General features: G+C 39.0%; 3 protein-coding genes across 3 annotated transcripts; 2 read left to right on the top strand and 1 right to left on the bottom strand.

Annotated features, from left to right (window-relative positions):
- Nucleotides 1-167: 167 nt before the first annotated feature.
- cyb561d2 (cytochrome b561 family, member D2) lies at nt 168-2,128 on the bottom strand. The gene is made up of 3 exons (XM_008409663.3): nt 1,787-2,128; nt 1,659-1,696; nt 168-829 (listed from the first exon to the last, which is right to left on the bottom strand). The coding sequence occupies exons 1-3, from the start codon at nt 1,917-1,919 to the stop codon at nt 326-328; spliced, it is 675 nt and encodes a 224-aa protein (XP_008407885.2). The 5' UTR covers nt 1,920-2,128; the 3' UTR covers nt 168-325.
- A 3,024-nt stretch (nt 2,129-5,152) lies between these two features.
- On the top strand, nt 5,153-11,515 carry rassf1 (Ras association domain family member 1). Its single transcript, XM_008409662.3, has 7 exons — nt 5,153-5,562; nt 7,272-7,741; nt 8,414-8,538; nt 10,156-10,260; nt 10,498-10,786; nt 10,864-10,979; nt 11,071-11,515. The coding sequence occupies exons 2-7, from the start codon at nt 7,450-7,452 to the stop codon at nt 11,218-11,220; spliced, it is 1,077 nt and encodes a 358-aa protein (XP_008407884.2). The 5' UTR covers nt 5,153-5,562; nt 7,272-7,449; the 3' UTR covers nt 11,221-11,515.
- A 1,360-nt stretch (nt 11,516-12,875) lies between these two features.
- tusc2b (tumor suppressor 2, mitochondrial calcium regulator b) lies at nt 12,876-18,013 on the top strand. Its single transcript, XM_008409661.3, has 4 exons — nt 12,876-13,039; nt 14,825-15,071; nt 15,416-15,536; nt 15,833-18,013. Exons 2-4 carry the CDS (start codon nt 14,923-14,925, stop codon nt 15,896-15,898), a joined length of 336 nt encoding a protein of 111 aa, XP_008407883.1. The 5' UTR covers nt 12,876-13,039; nt 14,825-14,922; the 3' UTR covers nt 15,899-18,013.

Genomic DNA, 18,013 nt, shown 5'->3' with positions numbered 1-18,013 from the left:
GAATTATTTCGAAACAGTTTTATTCTAAGGCTTACTTCCTGTTTTCTCTTTTTTTTAAATTTGAATTATTTGTTCTGCTCGCAGTGCACGCTAATTGACATGCTAAGAAAAACCAATGTTGCTTTAAAAGAGCGTTTACAGTTATGCAAGTATAAAAAGGACTCTCGTTCCTCTTCTGCATATTTTGACTTTTTTATTCATTCAGGCATGCGAGAGATCACCATCAAAAATTTGCATAAAAAAAAAAAAAAGAAAAGGCAGGAAAGTTTGTGACCTGGAGAAGTAATATTTAAAGGAGCACAGTGAGCTTAGCTCTGTTCATCCCTCAGGACTGCAGCCGCTTTTTAGCAACGTAAGCACTGGAGACCTGATTCATTATGATCAGAGCGCTGAGAGCGGGGCAGGTCGCTGCCAGGTACCAGGCGTGCCCCCCTACCGACGCCGTGAACCAGGAGGAGCAGAGCCCGAGCAGCAGGCTGGTGCAGCCCAGCAGGAAGGTGACGAGCCCCGACGCGGCGTGGTAGCGCTTCAGCTTGGCGAGGGACCAGCCTTTGGCCAGAGAGTGGTAGATGAGCGGCACGGCCGCCAAGGACTGCACGCACACCACACACACGGTGATGAGTCCCAGCAGGCCGTGCCACGAGGTGAAGTGGGCTTTGCCGTTCAGGTATTTGTTGTAGTAGATGGCAGCCAGGCCCAGAACTGCACAGGAGCCACAGAGGCTCTGCAGGATCCAGTGAACACGGCCCTTGGTCTTGTGTGGAAACCTCTTGAGGAGTGAGCCGTGGGGAGAAAAGAGCAGGATGGCTTCCGTCATAAAGAAGCCAAACTAAAAGAAAAGGAAGAAAACTCGTTGGCTGTAAAAAGGTGGTATACAAATCAATTCAAATCTAAATAACTGTACCAATAAAAAAAAAATTGGAACGTTTGTGCAGAGCAAGTTTAGCCAAGAAATCAAAGAAACTGTCCAGTGATTCATCTAGTTCACGGGTCTGCAACCTGTGGCTCGAGGTCCTCCACTGCGGCTCTTACAAAGCCAAAAAGGAAATGTTTTTCCACGGCTTTTCTGTAAGTTTCTATGCCAAATCTGAATATGATAATACCTACAAGTCTTCATTTTTCATATTTATAGAAAAGGCTCGCCTCGTTCTAGAATTTTTTTTCATTTTGTTCTAAAATCTGTAAATAGAAGTATATTTTAGCTTAATTTTGCTAGCTTTCATCATGATACATTTTATGCAAAATCACATTTTGTCGCTTTAGGAGAGTTTTATTTGTTAGCAGCTAAACTTTGAGTGGACCTCTGATCTATTTGGTGCCTTACATTGACCTTTCCACATACCATAATGTCAGAACTCCAACTTTTGTGTATTCAATTGGGTTTTTGTTTGTAATAGTGCACAATTAATGACATTCAAAATGTTTGATAAACGCGCATCAAAAAGTAACTGATCCCTCCTTACTCTAGAGCTCCCAAATAAAATCCACTGCAGTCAGCTTCCTTTGAGTCAGTTTCTAAATTATGCGAAGCAGGTAGAAAAATACCCTCCAACGTTTACTTTCTAAAAAAAGAAAAAAAAAATGTTTCTGCTTCACAATCATGCAACCAGCAATGTTCCGATAAACAAAGTAAAGTTTATAGATGAGGTTGAACTTACAGCTACTGTCATCAGGAAAGGATGCCATGAAAACACACCTGAAAGAAAAAGTGCGGGGTTAAAGGTCAACAAAATTATACGCAAACTGACCAAAACAAAAAAAAGACGTCAACATTAACCACACTCACTTGTTCCGGGCAGGGAGAGAAACGAAATAAAAACAGGAAAGGCTATGGAGATGATGTGAGTCAGTCCCACGGAGGCTGCTCTAATAAAACCGTAAAACCGAGTTTCAGATTCAGCCTCCTTGTTGTGGATCATGTTCTAAATTATCACGTCCGATCGTATCCAACTCAACGAAAGCGGAAGTGACGATGGTTAAAAGCCCTACCCTGAATGCAGCTCAGCTCTGCTTAAGATCATCAGATGACCATGGTTATTAAATCACAGTCATATAACTTTAACTTGACAAAACCTCCGGTGTCTGGTACACGTCGCCGTGACGTGCATTTGCAGGAATGGGAAAACGCAGCTTCCGCTTAGGTTTTTCAAAATAAAAGTCCATTGTTTCTGCACTTCCTTTCCAATTATTCCTTACAATTATTTCTGTAAGGAATTACTCGCCTACAGTTTTTTATTTTATATATATATTATATATTTTTATTATTTTATATATATATATATATATATATATATATATATATATATATATATATATATATATATATATATATATATATATATATATATATAAAACCCCCTTTTAGACACAAATGTCTCATTTAGACACAAATGAGTCCAGTTTATTTCATTTATATCGCACAGATGCACAGAAAATAACAATCTAATGAAACCAGTAGGATTCATATCCAATTGCAACTGTACTCCTGATTACTCCAGTCAAATCTGTCCTTCATATTAACAGTCCACAGTTACTCTGAATGTCCTAGAGCAGTGGTCCCGAAACTACGGCCCGCGGGCCGGCCTCCACATTTGGTCCGGCCCCCCGAACAATACCAGAGAGCGTTCAGATTTTTTTCATATATTGCATTTTCCGGTTTATATGTGGATTTTTCTTCAACCACCAGGGGGCTCTTTAGCAGGAAATGTGTCCTGTAAACTGTGGGTGTTTTGTTTTGCATGGCGCATTGCTGCCATCTGTTGGACTTTTAGGGAACTGCTTGACTTTTATGTTATTTAATCGGTACGGTTGTTTGCTAGCGGTAGAGCAGATGAACACACGTGTTTGTTATGAACGCCGTATTCCAGGTCGAATTCTTCGAAGCAATACCTGTAAGTAGCAACTTATACTTCAAAACGAGCTTTTATGTTAACATATGAGGAATTCATATGTTAAAGTTACTTTCCATCAATCGAGAAACGCGCACCCCCTCCCCCTCCCCCTCCCCCTCCTACCGTCAACAATTTCCGGCAGCGCAGGTGATAAACGTGTAACACTTTTTCTGTTACAAACTGACTCCGCCCCCCCCACCAGAGAAGGGAAAAGTTATGTGGCCCTCACAGGAAAAAGTTTGGGGACCACTGTCCTAGAGCAATCCAGGTTTTAGATGTGGCTCTGCCACACCTGAGTCAAATAATCACATCTATGGTTAGCAGCACTGTGGAGAACCTGACTGCACTGAGGAGGCAATTTAGATATATGATTAAGGTGTGTTGAATCACGTACACATCCAGAAGTTGCTGGACATCGGCCCTCGAGGCCTTTGATTTGAGGATCCTTCCGTAATCTGGATTATATTCTAGATCAGGGGTGTCCAAAGTCGGTCCTTGAGGGCCGGCATCCTGCATGTTTTAGTTCCCTCTCTACTGGTAGTAACAACCTCCTCATCACTCGGGGACCGACTTTGGACACTCCTGGTCTAGATCATGGTGTCCACGATCAACATGGTGCCTTTGAAGACAAGTTTGTGATCCTATAAATAAAATGATCCACATTGAAAGCAAGCTTGGGATCTTTCTGCCTAGTGGTTTTAGATTCACTTACACTCATTTAACTGAAGTGTTAAATGAAGAATACCTTCGTGAAACAGTTTGAAATTCTCATATTTGGACCACCAAATCCACCAGACACAGAGTTCAGCTGCGCACTGGTTATTGTGCTCCAGTTACTCTCTAATAAGCTTGTGACTCAGCAGGGCCTCCACACACACACGCACACACACACACACACACACACACACACACACACACACACACACACACACACTGAGGCTCTGCAGACACCAACATGCTCATTCATTCAGGAGTTTCTTCTCCTTTCTGTTAATGTATTTTATTTCATTTTTTTTATGTGTTTTTTTTTTTTTTTTTTACAAATACTCTTCTGTCACATTTCAGAAGTAATTTATTGTGTTTGGAATTTTGCATTTTATTAATAAATAAATGGTCTTATTTAATCATTTGAAACTATGTGTAGGATTTCTGTGTTTTTCTGATTAACATGAGCTGAAGTCACGTGGACACATTGTACACTGACCTCTAGAGGACAAACTCTGTAATAACACCTGCTGAATGAACACAACCATTTTCTGCAGCGTTAAAGAAAACTAAATAAAGGGTTCCCAAACCTTCCAACGGACTTTCTGGGAATCAATAACCACATGGATCAGGTAGTTTGTCTATAATGCTTGGAAGAGAGTTTTGTTAGTTTTCCATATTCCAAAACAACTCGAATTGATGAAAAATAATATTTTTTTTTACAACTGATCTAAGAAAATACAGTATATCCTTTTGTCTTGCAGTCTTCTCTGAAGCAGGAGTTCAATTCTGAATCAAAATTCTGTCACAGCCAAAGCAAACAAATATAAATGAATAAAAACATATAAGTGACAGGTGATCTTGTTGGGCTTAGAAAAGTTCAATCCCACACAATAAATACTTTCTTCTACTGCTGCTGCTTTTAAAAAAATGTATTTGGTTTAAGTGTTGGAGGTGCAAATAAATATAGACGCTGATGAAAGTCTGATTTGAATGTAGAAAATAGGAGGACCACGTTTTATTTTTCAGTGGCCATATTTTAGCTTGAGGGCCTTTTCCTCATTGAATGGTTTCCACATATCCATAATCAAAGATTTAGCAGTCTGCTCGCATGAAAGTAGGCGATTTGGAAACAAAAATGTCTCCTCCTGTGTATGTTCTGTAATTACGTTGCATTTAATTCGTAAATATTGCATTTATGTATTTTTTTCATCTTTTTAAAATAAATGACATGAACCCTAAATTAATAATAACAATAATTAGACTTTATTTATAATGCCCTTTATAACTATAGATCTCAAAAGGCAGAATAAATAAATGAATAATTAATTCATCAAATCAATTTTAAAGAAGCGTTGTTTAGCCTACTCACAAGTGTAACCATGAAACAAAACATAATCTACAATTAATCAAATTTATTTATTCACAGACATCGAAGTCCCGAATTACCTATAGCCACAGTGAATGGCTTTCATTTAATTTCATTTAAAAAATATATATATATATATATATATATATATATATATATATATATATATATATATATATATATATATATAAAGTGGTATAAAACATCAGAAGCTTAACATCGTGCTTGTCTCCTCAGCCCCATCATGTCTCTGTGTGTGGATCGATGAGATGCGTGCAGCAGAGAGGATTCCTTCAGCAGCGCCTTCTCTTCTCTTCTCTTCTCTTCTCTTCTCTTCTCTTCTCTTCTCTTCTCTTCTCTTCTCTTCTCTTCTCTTCTCTTCTCTTCTCTTCTCTTCTCTTCTCTTCTTCTCCGTCCACTTCAGTGCCACATTTTGGCTTAAGGCATAATCCCAGTCTCCCAATGTGCATGCGCAAACCCAAAGTGCGCGCAGGGAGATGAGGTGGGGGACGCTTCGCTGATAACTCCAGGACAAAAAAAAGTGCGTCTATTATGCAGATATCGCCATCGAACAGCTGCGTGGATGGAGTGATCGAGGTAAGGAGGGTTTCTGTGGACAGTTAATCAGTTTGTCTGACCGTGTTTTTTTGTTTTTTTTTGTCCCCCCCCCCCTGTCCGGTTCCCAGACTCTGAGCTGCGGGATTAGACCGCGTCGTCCCGGTCTGCTTTTAACGATTAAATGTTCAGTCAGTGAATAATTTATCGCGAGAGAAATATTGCAGGCACAAGTCTGAGCTGAGACGGTAATAAACAAGTTATGACACCATGTTGGGCTTAAATGATGTCGCTTACAATGAGTTGTTGTTGCCCTGCGTGGATAATTGCACCGTGTGGTGACCCAGTTGGCAAACACAGCCCCGGGTTGTTCTTATTCTAGTCACAATAAGTTTGCTCCAAAGAGAAAATACGTTCACTCCAGTTTTAGATGCTGCTGTTATTCTCCATCTTAATAACAGAATGCTGTGGCAGCGGAGAAATAATGAATTTATGCTTCCTTGAGAGACAGAGTTGAATTTTCTGCCTTAATTGTGAAATGTTTTGTGCTTCTTTTTTTTTTTTTTACTCATTTTCTTGGGGAAACCACATCCCTCCTCAGACAGACTCTTAAATCCTCCCTGCACCTGCTGCAGATAGAAAAAAAAATCAGGTTTTCAAAACCTTCTGAATTTGCTTTGTCATTTTTTTTTTTTTGTCATTTATATTGTTATGACTTAAATTCTGTGCTGTCTCATAAATGATAAAGTCAGCACGAAAACTTTTTTTACTTTTTGTAACGTCATGGTTTATTGCATTTTATTGGGTATTTATTTAATAGACAAACATATAGTCATTGTTAAGCAGAAGGAAAATAATTCCTGAACTTAAAAATGTGTTTTTAAGTAAAAATCTAAAGGTCCTTACGTTCTTTTGGGGTGTGCCTCTGCTTGACAAGTTCAGAGATTAAAATTTTGCTCATTCCTTTCTGCAAAATAGCTCAAACTCAACCAAACTGGCTTTGCGACATGTGTGAGTAAAAACTTTCAAATACACATCAGTTTATTGCCGGCTGCTTCAATACATCATTATGTTTCATCTAAAGCATTTTATTGCCGTATGTTGTGGATATCCTTCTGGAGGCTGAACTTCCACAACATTCTCAAGTCTTCCCCAGGTTTCCAGGGCTGGACTCTGGGTTTCACAATACATTACCATCAACTGTCCAGTTTTCTGCCCGAGTTGGAGTGACTCGGTTGATGTCGTCGCTCCTGTTTGCTACATTTTGTAAATAACAGTGTAAGTACTGTCTGAGGGGATAGATCTGGATTATGCCCATCATCTGGTCCCACAATTTATGTAACCGTGTGATTCCTGGCATCAGATGACAAATGTTAATCCTTTGTTTTTCTGTTTTTAAAGGCAGAGTCAGAAACAGATTTACGTTTGTTCTCTATGTTAACTGTAGGTGCAGAGACAGTCCTTTTAATCTTTAATGTCAATTATTTTGAACTTTTAAATCAAATAAAGACACAAAGACAGTTTATAACAGATATAGAATTTGACTTCAGACCATCCAAAGCTTCATAGTTGCAAAAGTTGTGATTGCGATACAGCCTAACGAGTTACATTTCACCGAATATTTGTGACAGATTGACAAATAAGTGATGCTGTATGTACAATTTTCACACTGTATATTAGAGAAAAGTTGCTTTATCAAAATCCATTAAAGTTTTTTTCTTTTTTTGTTATTTAATGTCTTCAAACTGTAGCTTCAAGCTGTGATGCTACCTGACTCTGGAAGGGGACTGAATCCAAAATGACGCTTCAGTGTGATGGAAAGGTGTAAATCCAACTCTGCTGCCTCCTCACATGGCTCCACACACACCTGCACGCCCTCATGGACACCCAGTGTTTGCATGATATTTCAGTTTCTGCGTCGAGGACAGGATGACTAACTGTGAGCTGATCGAGCTGAAGGACCTCAGTGTGAACGATTCCATCGAGCTAGCCGCCCCACCCGCACACGTCGCCTCAGCCCCTGTCCATCCGGGCCAGCCCGGCGCTGGCCGCGTCGTCCGTCTGGTTGGAGATAGCGTCAGCATCGAGGGACCGGTCCGTCACCTGGGAGAGGGGGCGATGGGCCATGACTTCCAGCCCTTTAGCTACACGCACCTCAGCTGGTGTGACCTGTGTGGAGAATTCATCTGGGGTCTCTATAAGCAGAGCTTACGCTGTGCCAGTGAGTACTTCTTCTAATTCTGATCTATTTTAAGCCTGAGTCTATTTTAATCTGACCGGCAAAAGTGTCACATTTTCAGGCTTCAAGCGAATTGAAAGCCTGACGCTTTACATCTTGTTTCCATGTTGTTTCGAAGCTTTTGAGTTATTCTGCTGGACCAGATTCAAACAAACGTATGATTGATGTCTGCAAGTAACGGTTGCTGGATACTGCAGTGTCTGTCTGTTTATCTAGACGAAACTTGGCTTTTTTTTGCTGGTTCTGTTCTATTTTAAACAGTTTTGAAGAAGAATTACTGCCAAAGTCTCATAGGAAATGGATGTTTATTGTATTGTCATTTTAGGCTGTTTCTGTTTTATTAGTGCAACAGGATGTTATATTTCCTCTCCACGCCGTTTAGCCTAATCAGTTGGAAGTTCTGGGCTGTTTCACCTTTCAGCTCAGTGTTTTTTTTTTTTACATTTAGGGCCTAGGGATTGTCTTTGCTTCTCTGTTTTCTTTTACTTCTGGCGTTTCTGTTGTACTGTCAGTCACATTCGGTCTCACTCACAGAGGTGGCGGCTTAGTGGGACAGTACAGGAACAGATAGTACGACACGCAGATTGGCACAGATGGAGCAAAACAGAGGAACCAAAACCACACCTTCTTTTGATATCTGTGTCTCTCCTTCAGACTGCAGCTACACTTGTCACCACCGCTGCCGACCGTTTATCCAGCTGGACTGCAGCACACAGGGGAGTGCGTTAACGGAGAACGCAGACTACAGCGAGGACTCCATCGAGACGGACACAAACGTGGTAAAAAGCGACACAGCTCGTCAAAAAAGAACATAGTAATGCACCTTGCAAAATAACATTCACCCATTAAATGTCTACGTTTTGCCAGCTAAAAACTTTTTTATGTGTTTCATTTTGATGTTAGATTAACAAACGGTAGTGCATCATGGTGAAGTGGACAGAACCTTTAACATAGTTTTCTCTTTTTTCTTTGTAATGTAAATTTGAAATGTTTAATTTCTAAATGTTTAGTTTCTCTTCAATCTAATCTAATCACCTTTTACTGCTCTCACGGTGCTAGTATTATTATTATTATTATTTAAATTCCTTAACGAGTTGGATTTTTCATTTACTTTTGAGGAATGTAACTGAGAAAAACAAAAAAAAATGATCATGCTTAAATGACCATGTGTGATGATAATAATTGACCAGTTTATTTACTGTTTATTTGTCATTAATAAAAAAAGATGTATTGTCGTAAAGTGGTGTTATATTTTTAAATATATATTCTTACTTTGTAAAATCTGCCTTTAGTGTCCTCTGTGACTATGTATACAAGCTTAACTTCGGCTCTTTAGTTTTGAGAAACAAACCCATCATTTGGTTTGTTGAAATCCATCCAGATACTTAAGACGTGTATTTTAAACAAATTAGGTCACTTTCTGCGGTTGCGATTAGCCTTTCATTCCCCTGCTGGGATTAGAACAGGGAGTTTTTGAGAAGCTGAGGATATTCTGGAACAAGAAAAACCGTTTAAAGCTAACAAAGAAACTAGAAAGATACACTTCCACATGAAAGAAAAGTCTTTATTGTTGCTGTTTTTTCTCTTTTATTGGACAGTGTAAGGAAACTCTATGATGCATCATAAAAATACAAAATTCTGAGAAAATAACATCCTAATTTAATAAACTATAAATGATATTTGAGCGTTTTAATGAATGTTTTTTGGTTGTAGAGCAGACGTCCCTTTGATTAATTTCTTTCTCCCTTTACTCTCCTGTGCGATTACTGTCAGTGAACGCCACTGAAGCCACGTCTTAAAAGAAATCTAATCTTTAGATTTGATGTCACAGTTAATAAATGCATTACTTCTAGGGTGAATTAGGTATGCATCTGAACTTAAAAACACATTTAGGATTAAATTTTGATGTCTTGAGGTTTTAGATTTATTCTATTTAATTCTTGATTAACGCTTCATCAAAAAGGCAATGAATAATAATAAAAAAAAGAATCTTCTAAGTTTTCTGTGCAGGTTAAAAAATAACCTCAGGTGAAACTTTTGCTCACTGGTCGATTGACCAGTGAAGGAGACACTGAACAGGAACAGAGCAAAGAGAAGACAGATTAGTGAGCGTCTAGAGAAAATCCTTGCAAAATAGTGGTGACAATAATAAAAAAAACATACTTGTCCAAAAATCTCACTGGAAGAAGTTAACCAAGCACTTCATTTTAATTTCAGGGACCAAACTATTATTTATAGGCTTACATCTTTCTTTCACAGATGTGCAACCATGAGCTTTCGGCATAGTTATCTGTCTTTCTCATTTTACGTTCTTCTCTGTTGCATCCCTCCGTCCTTGATTCTTCCCAACCGATTTCCTTTGGCGTGACTGGCTCCAACATTTTTTCCCGTTTCAGGATGACCAGACTGAACCGGGTAAACAAGAGTTGAGTGTCGGTAAGATTCAGCAGAAGGTGAAGGAGTACAACGCTCAGATCAACAACAATCTCTACATGGTGGATGTGAGTGAATGTTTTTGATGCCAGAACAAGCTTCTGGAATAATTGTGGCTGGATTTTGACTACATTTCCTTTTACAAAGTTGGTAAAGTTCTTTAGCTCAGCTATATTTATGTATAGTTATGTTAAGCGGAGGATGTGGGTTATGTGAACTTCTGGACAGTTTTTACATCATATAATTTGCAGATTCGTCTCCAGAAATGACACCCTCTAACTCTAGTGAATCTGTGTGTCCAACAGAATAAAGATGGGACGTACACTGGTTTCATAAAGGTCCACTTTCAGTTGCTTCGGCCCATCTCCCTCCCACCTTCTCGGAACCAGAGCTGGACAGAGGAGGACGATCAGCAGGAAAGGCTGACAAGGCGGCGGACGTCTTTCTACCTCCCCAAAGACGCAGCAAAGCACCTTCACGTGAGCTCGGAAACCCGAGTGCGAGAAGTCATCGAGGCGTTGCTTAACAAGTTCACTGTGGTCGACAATCCGGCGAAGTTTGCCCTGTTTGAACGTGCTGAGAAGCAAAGTCAAGGTTGGATTCCTCACATCAGGATTTTATTGGAACAGAGAAGAAACCCATTGATTATATTTTTTTGTGCTTTCTTGTAGTGTTCATGCGCAAGCTGTCTGACGACGAGCGCCCGCTGTATTTGCGCTTGTGTGCTGGCCCCAGTGAGTCAGTCTTGAGTCTGGTTCTGAAGGAGAATGAAACAGGGGATGTAAATGTGAGTTTTCTGATCAGATGTGAGGATGAATAGACTCTTTATTTTACGGTTGGTTTGTGTGATCTTCAAACAAAATGTCTTTCCTTTGCAGTGGGATGCCTTCAGCTTCCCAGAGCTGAACAACTTTCTGCGAATCTTACAGCGCGAGGAAGAAGAGCACGTGCGGCAGATTGTGAAGCGCTACGCTCACGCTAGAGACATGATAAGGCACGCAATGGCCCGCGTAACCACCCCTGGTTGACAGAGAGTCAACCTTGGAGGTCAACATTAGGAATAACCTTTTCGTGCCACGGAAATGGGAACCTTTACGGGTGACGCAAAAGGGAAGGAGAGAGCTCAGGCACTGACAATGTTTCAGATTATAGTTTGTTAATGAAGCAGGACTACATGTGTTTACATTTAATGTGAGCTACTGAAAGCACCCGACCATGCTGTCTTTTATCACATACTGGCACTTTAATAAAGCTGTGATTTGGAGTTGGGTTCGTGTATTTAAAGCAAATGATCTAATAAACTGATCGCAATAAATTACCGGTCATGTGATGTTAAGCGTATGATCCTTTCAAAGTGTCTGCGTTGCTGCAAAGTTTTCCCACTCGGACATTTCTTCTGGCTTTTTTTTATTATTACAACAGTGTTTTACATCATTAATGAAACTTTAGTAAACAGAACTTGAGTAAATAAATACAGATTGTAATTGAGTTCATGTACTGTAATTAGGTGAAAATCTATCCAAATCATCCTGACCTTACGAGGAAGAGTTTTTCACCTGTAAACCTAAAAACTGGATGTGCCACGACAGCTGCCAGCGTCTGATGTATCGGGAATCGCACACTCCAAAAAGCTCCTCCTGTGTTTCGTCAGTCTACAGAAATATTTCCCAAGTAATGTCGCGCTGGTTTTTTTCACCAATGTGAGTCTTTGTGTTCTTTTCGGTCAGCAGCGGTTTTGACCCTTGAATTTTTCTCATGGATGCCAATTTTTGCCCAGTTTCTTCCTTATTGGTGAATCAGGAACTCTGACATTAGCTGGTCCAGTTGAGTTCTGTGGTCCTTTGGACTCTCTGAGACCTCTTGGATGAACCATTGCTTTCTTGGAGCAATGCTAGCAGGCCGGTCACTTCTGGGAAGGTTCCCCACCATGTTTTCTCCATTTGTGGATAGTGACTCTTATTCAGGCTGGTTGGAGTCTTAATATCTATGCTTACATATAGTAGAAAATAAATAAAACATGATGTTTTGAGACTTTTGTGACACCAAGGAATTAATACAAAAATCTGGAATTAAAACTAATTGCAATAATAGTATGTTAAAAAAAATACAATTTAAATATAATGTAGGCACTGATTGCTCTACATTACATTTTGATTTTAAGTTTTTTTTTTAAATTGAAAAAGTATTCACAATTTGCATCAATAGAGTCAAAGTTACATGGAAATAAAATAAATATGCCCAGAAGCCTAGAAGAAATAACTTGGGACCATCTTCCCCACAAAGCAAAACAAGGTGATTGTGGTACTGAATTAAAAGAGGAACTTATTGTCCTGCTTTTATTAACACAGGAATTGCCAACAAATTGTTCCACATCTAAAAAAAACATTCATAAAAGTTTTCATAATTAATAACTCGTTTGATTTTTTCTCTTAATTTATTGTTCCAAACATTCGGGTAGAGGATATGACCAATATAGAATAGAACCCATAATTTCATGAGACAATTATCTGTGTGACCTCTTTCCACACCAAGACATCTGTCTTTGTGATAAGAAGAGGACATCTGGATGGAGCAGTGTGATATTTGGCTATTTTCTTTTCCTCTCTTTCTAATCTCAGATGTCAATGTTGTTTGTGTGACGACCTCCGTTTACCCCTCCCGTCCACGTGGTGGCGGTAACTCACAGAACAATACGGGAAAGGGCAGCTGAAGAAGCAGTACCGTTAGCACAAACAGCTAATGTAATAGCTGTTGATGTTACGAGCTCTTTGGTCGTTGGTGATATTGACAACTCATCCGGACAAATTCATCAGAGACTCTCTGTGAAAACAACACTCTTCGGTTTAGGTAGGGTTACAACTAGCCTGAAACTACCAGCAATAGCTGAGAAAATAAGCTAATGTTAGCTTTCGTCAACGTGGGTGAACGTTATGTTGTTTAGAAGCGTGTTGACCTAGTAAGTGCTAGAAAGAGAGCGCTGGTTGTCTTTAGATAACAGCGATGGGAGCTCTTGAGACATTAAAGCTGGTTTACTTTAAGTTTATAGTACAGGGTCAGCCTCTAACTGTTTTCATAAAGCAGCTAAATAAGTTAGCTACTTCTTTGCCAATGCTAAAGACGTTTATTTATGTTCATCCTTCTTCGAAGCGCGTAACTTGTATTTTATAACCATATCTTTGCCACGTTGCGTGACATTACACAGACGGTTGTCAGTGCTTTGCTCTCTCAACAAAATGTGGCTTTAATAGGTTGCATTGTCACGCTTCTTGGGCCGTGTGTGATTTCTTGGCATATTTACAGCAACCCTAATGACTTCCTCTGGTATCTTTTGTCTTATCTATGAGGAAAATAAATTGGAGGCAGTGCTAGGCGATTGGAGTTTTATTAATATGTGCTCTATATATTGTATATTGCTTTTACTTGCTATATATTATGATGTATTGAATGGTTGCTAAGAGAAAAGTATAAAAAATATATGCCCAACATCTTTTTTTTCTTTCCTTTTATGTTTTATTTTAATCAGTCAAAGGTGGAAATTTGAAGTGTGATGCCTAAGAATTGACATCTGAGATGAAAAAGAGAGGAAAGAAAATGGCCAAATGTCACACTGAATATTAACCACAATATTTATCATTATTGTCATTACAAGAACTAATGTTAGCTTTTCTAGAATGCCTTTAAAAAAATAAAGAGTATTTTTTTATTATTATTTGTGAACTTGTTAACAGTTGCATACAAAAAATACCAGAAAGAAAGAAGAGGCAACCTACCGGGAGGAAAAAAAACTGTGGAAATACAATAAGTGAGATAATCTGCCAGCGTATGTTTGCTTCCAAATTTTAAAATCAGTGCAAAAAGCAATAAATTGGTACGAATGTCTTACCAGGTAGTGTGTAAAATAGAAAATCAAAAAAATGCTTTTTGGGAAAGAAAAGGAGTAGCAGAAACTAAAATATTAGAGGACAGGCAATTTTCCTTTTTATCATTATCAGAGACAGGAATATCCTAAATATTCTGTTTACAGACCCTAAATGTAGTAAATATTAACACATAACTGAATGCAGTTATTTTGTGTTGGAAATTTGGGTGTGAGCAGTGTTTGTGTTTTTAGGCAAGCTCCCCAAAATACACAATTTTAATATTCTTTTCTTTTTCTTAATTTCCAGCTAAATATTGACAGTGCTGCATCTGTGTGGACTTTTGAGATTTGCTGCATTTGAACTCTTGATGGAAGCAGCATCTGTTTTGCTTCTGTAACTTGACTTGGTGGCCATATTGTTTAGGATGAACTTTTTTTTTTTTAAAGATTTATTTGGCTCTAGTGGCCTTTATTCGATAGATAATTGACAGGAAAGTGGGTAACGAGAGAAGGGGAAGACATGCAGCAAAGGTCACCAAGGCCGGGAATCGAACCTGCGACAGCTGCATTGAGGACTAAGGCCTCCATGCTTAACCCCTGCGCCACCACAGCACACCCGGCCTTATTGTGTTTTTATGACCAAACCACTCACTTTCACTGATCTTTATCTAATCCTTTAGTCTTTAATGGTTCTGTTTTTACAGAATAATTTTGTCCTCGGTGTGCTTTCTGCTTCAAATGAAGCATTTCAATCCCTTTTTTTTTTCCTTTAGCTATTCCACTCTGAAGACCTAATTTACTCCAGTACAAGAACAGTGAATCACCACTGGTTGCCCTGTGACTCAGGGAAAATAATGTGCTGCAGCTGAAGATGGGGGGTAGTGGCTCCAAATCCAAAGGATTTTGGCCTTTCTCTGGCTCAGGCAGCGGGGATGAAGCAGCCAAAGATGGAAACGAGCAGTCACTGGCAAGAGTACGAAGTTTCCCTGGCGCGACTCCCTTCGTGTTTACCAGACGAAGGTAAATATGTGCTTGGTGTCCATAAATGTGAGGAATCATAATGGAGTCATAAACTGAGTTGGATTTTATAGCCAAATTAAAGTGAGTGCAAATATTGAGAGTCGATATTCCTCTATTAAAAAGTACAATAAGCTGATTTTTTTTTTTCTTATGACCTGGTATAAATAAGTAAAGCTAATATTTCTTTTTTTTGCTCTGAGAAAAACTGATTATGTTTTCATTGCAGTCACGGGTTTGAGACGAAGAAAAAACTATGTTGATCTCAAGAGATCGACTACAAGGCCAATGTATGTATGTGTAAATATTACCATGTTTCTTTTTTTTGTTTTGTTTTTTTGCTGCAGCTCTATGTACTTCGATGAGGACGGTGACTTGGCCCATGAGTTCTACGAGGAGACAATTGTGACAAAAAATGGACGTAAAAGAGCCAAACTGAAAAGGGTTCAGAAAAACTTAACGCCTCAGGTGGGAGAATGTATTATAATCAAGTGAGAATTCACCTGTATGCACTTTAAATGCACCAGGCAGAGTTTCCCTGACTTTTCTTTGTAGTCCGACTTGCCTAATTTGACTCTTATTTTTAATTCTAGGGACTGTAAATGTAGTGAATAGCTGAGGGAGGAAAATATTTTTATTTTTGCTTTGCTGACCTTTGATCAGAGCTTATCAAGAGAAAATTATCCGATTGATTTGTGCATATTTAGCAGACACCAGTTCAGTTGTTGCTGCAAGTCATTTAAATTCCCTCTGTGTCCTTTCAGGGAATTGTAAAGCTGGACTTCCCGTGCATCCATGTAGATTTCCCCGTTATCCTCTGTGAAGCCTGACGGTCCTCGAGGGACTCGAATGAACCACTGAGTCAGCTCCGTCCCGGTTTTCTTCTCTTTCTTTCCCCCTGCAGATGGAAGCCGGAAACATCTCCCATTAACGTGATCTCCCAAATTATCTGAAGCCCCTGCGCGGAGCGACTGATGCATCGTGTGCCGAGCCTCTGCATGTGACCAGTTTGTGGCTTGTGTGCAGTGAGACGCGGGATGGACCGCCAGTTGGGATGGAGAGGAAAAGCCGAATCCTCTCATTTCATGGAGTTCTTGGCTTGTGTGCATGTCAGTGTGAATGCGTGCAGACAAAGGATGAAACCTTTTAAGAGTTCTAAATATTTTTTTTTTTTTTTTGCTGAAAGTTGTTTTCTTGTATGATTCATTGAACTCAATGAGTTTAGAATAAAAGCAGTACTTGTTATGGTCTTATCTGAAGTGGGGAAACCTGTCTGTGCACATTTTAGTTGTTTTTTTTATGTTTTTTTTGTGACACTCTATTTTGTCTTGCTTTGTTTTGCATGGAGCAGGAGGTTTGGGCTGCAGCCTTTGTGAGTTGGCAATCAGTAGCCACCCAAACTAATCTAAGGAAGGATTAATATCATGTGGTAACATTTGAAGAACTTGTTTCAGTGACTTCATGCCACACATGTACACAACAGCATTGAGTCAAATAGGACTTTTTTTTTCTTTGCTGGTTTGGCAGGATGTATTTCACATTTAATTTATTAAAACAATTTTTTAAATTACAAAATCAGATGTTGCTCTGTCATGTTTCTGTTTTTAAACGACTGAATCTCAAAAGGTTAGAATAATATTGAGAAAAGTTTTTATGTAATTTGTTCATTTAATCAAGACAATCCTGTGTGATTTATTACACAGCCATGTAGCCCAAGCATTTATTTCTCCACTATTTCTGATGATTATGACTTTCAGTTCATGAACACTTATTTTTCAGCATTTCTGAAATAAGAGCATTACACAAATACTGCAATACTGTCTATATATTACAGTATTTACAGTTTTTGTTTTGTTTTTGTCTGTTTTTCCCATGAACTACTGCATCAATGCAGAGTGACATGGAGATGATCGGGTTTCTTGAATAGTAGCATTGTTGGGTTTGGTGTTTTTTTGTGGCTCCTCTTGACAACGCACCATAGATTCTCCACGGGGTTCTGGTCAGGGAAGTTTGCTGACCCACCCTGAACATTAATACCAGGGTCATTAAAACAAATATTGGTACTTATGGCAGTGTGAGTGGGTCCCAACTTCTGCTGGAAGATGAAATCAGCACCTTCATAATGGCTGTCAAGAGAGAGAAGCATGAGGCGCTCTGAATCTCACTGGTTGGTGTCTACTCTGACTTTGGATGTAATGAAACTCAGTGGGTCAACTCCAGGAGATGACGGTACTCCCTAAATCATCCCTGACTCTAGAAACTTAACGCTGGAACTCAAACAGCTTTCCATGTTTTGTCCAGACTGGGGTCTTACTTTCCTATTAAAATGCAAAATTGACTTTAAATTTGAAAATAGGACATTGAATCTCTGAGCAGAAGTCCAGTCCTTTTTCCTCTTTGGTCCACGTAAAAATCTCTGGTTAACAAGTATTTTTGTGTGCTTTTCCTACATGTTTTCCTTCCACTCAGCTTTCCGTGAATATGCTGCAGCACTCTGTCGACAGCCAGACAGCTTACTAAGGAATTTTGTTTTTGTGACTCACCCTCTCTGAAAATGTCGTAAGAGATGTTTCCTAAAGGTTGTGGGGTCAATGATATATTTATATTTCAAAATGATTTCTTTGATCCGGCCCTTCTTTGATTTTCAGAGAAACTGAATTTTTGATTTTCATAAATTATAAGTCATTATTGTCAATGTTGTGGCTGTCATATATGTATATCTAGATAAAGAGATCATTTCTGAATTTAATTACTGAAATAAGCTTCCCAATGATGTTCTAATTTTTTGAGATGCACATCTATACTCATGTTCAAAGGGTTAAACATTACAACATATTTACTTAACAGTCATTTCCACTGGGAGCAGACAAATATCTTTTTGCACTGAAAACCTTTAATGCACTTTTTCACAAAAGTTCAAATAAACATCATTATGCGTAGTATAA

The sequence above is a fragment of the Poecilia reticulata genome, chromosome 5 (genome assembly GCF_904066995.2).
Source record: "Poecilia reticulata chromosome 5, P_reticulata-male-v2, whole genome shotgun sequence".
In the NCBI taxonomy this organism is placed as follows: domain Eukaryota; kingdom Metazoa; phylum Chordata; class Actinopteri; order Cyprinodontiformes; family Poeciliidae; genus Poecilia; species Poecilia reticulata.
Note: the sequence above shows the minus strand (reverse complement) of the source record. Positions and strands in the feature narration are given on the sequence as shown.

What these genes read in the sequence shown, in the direction of transcription:
- rassf1 (XM_008409662.3), top strand. Translation starts at nt 7,450, where the DNA reads ATGACTAACTGTGAGCTGATCGAGCTGAAGGACCTCAGTGTGAACGAT. An exon ending in GCAGAGCTTACGCTGTGCCA is followed by an intron (nt 7,742 to 8,413) that starts GTGAGTACTTCT and finishes TCTCTCCTTCAG; the next exon opens with ACTGCAGCTACACTTGTCAC. An exon ending in TGCTGAGAAGCAAAGTCAAG is followed by an intron (nt 10,787 to 10,863) that starts GTTGGATTCCTC and finishes GCTTTCTTGTAG; the next exon opens with TGTTCATGCGCAAGCTGTCT.
- tusc2b (XM_008409661.3), top strand. Translation starts at nt 14,923, where the DNA reads ATGGGGGGTAGTGGCTCCAAATCCAAAGGATTTTGGCCTTTCTCTGGC. An exon ending in TTCGTGTTTACCAGACGAAG is followed by an intron (nt 15,072 to 15,415) that starts GTAAATATGTGC and finishes TTTTTGCTGCAG; the next exon opens with CTCTATGTACTTCGATGAGG. An exon ending in AGAAAAACTTAACGCCTCAG is followed by an intron (nt 15,537 to 15,832) that starts GTGGGAGAATGT and finishes GTGTCCTTTCAG; the next exon opens with GGAATTGTAAAGCTGGACTT.
- cyb561d2 (XM_008409663.3), bottom strand. Translation starts at nt 1,919, where the DNA reads ATGATCCACAACAAGGAGGCTGAATCTGAAACTCGGTTTTACGGTTTT. An exon ending in TCTCTCCCTGCCCGGAACAA is followed by an intron (nt 1,697 to 1,786) that starts GTGAGTGTGGTT and finishes TTTTTCTTTCAG; the next exon opens with GTGTGTTTTCATGGCATCCT. An exon ending in CTTTCCTGATGACAGTAGCT is followed by an intron (nt 830 to 1,658) that starts GTAAGTTCAACC and finishes CTTTTCTTTTAG; the next exon opens with TTTGGCTTCTTTATGACGGA.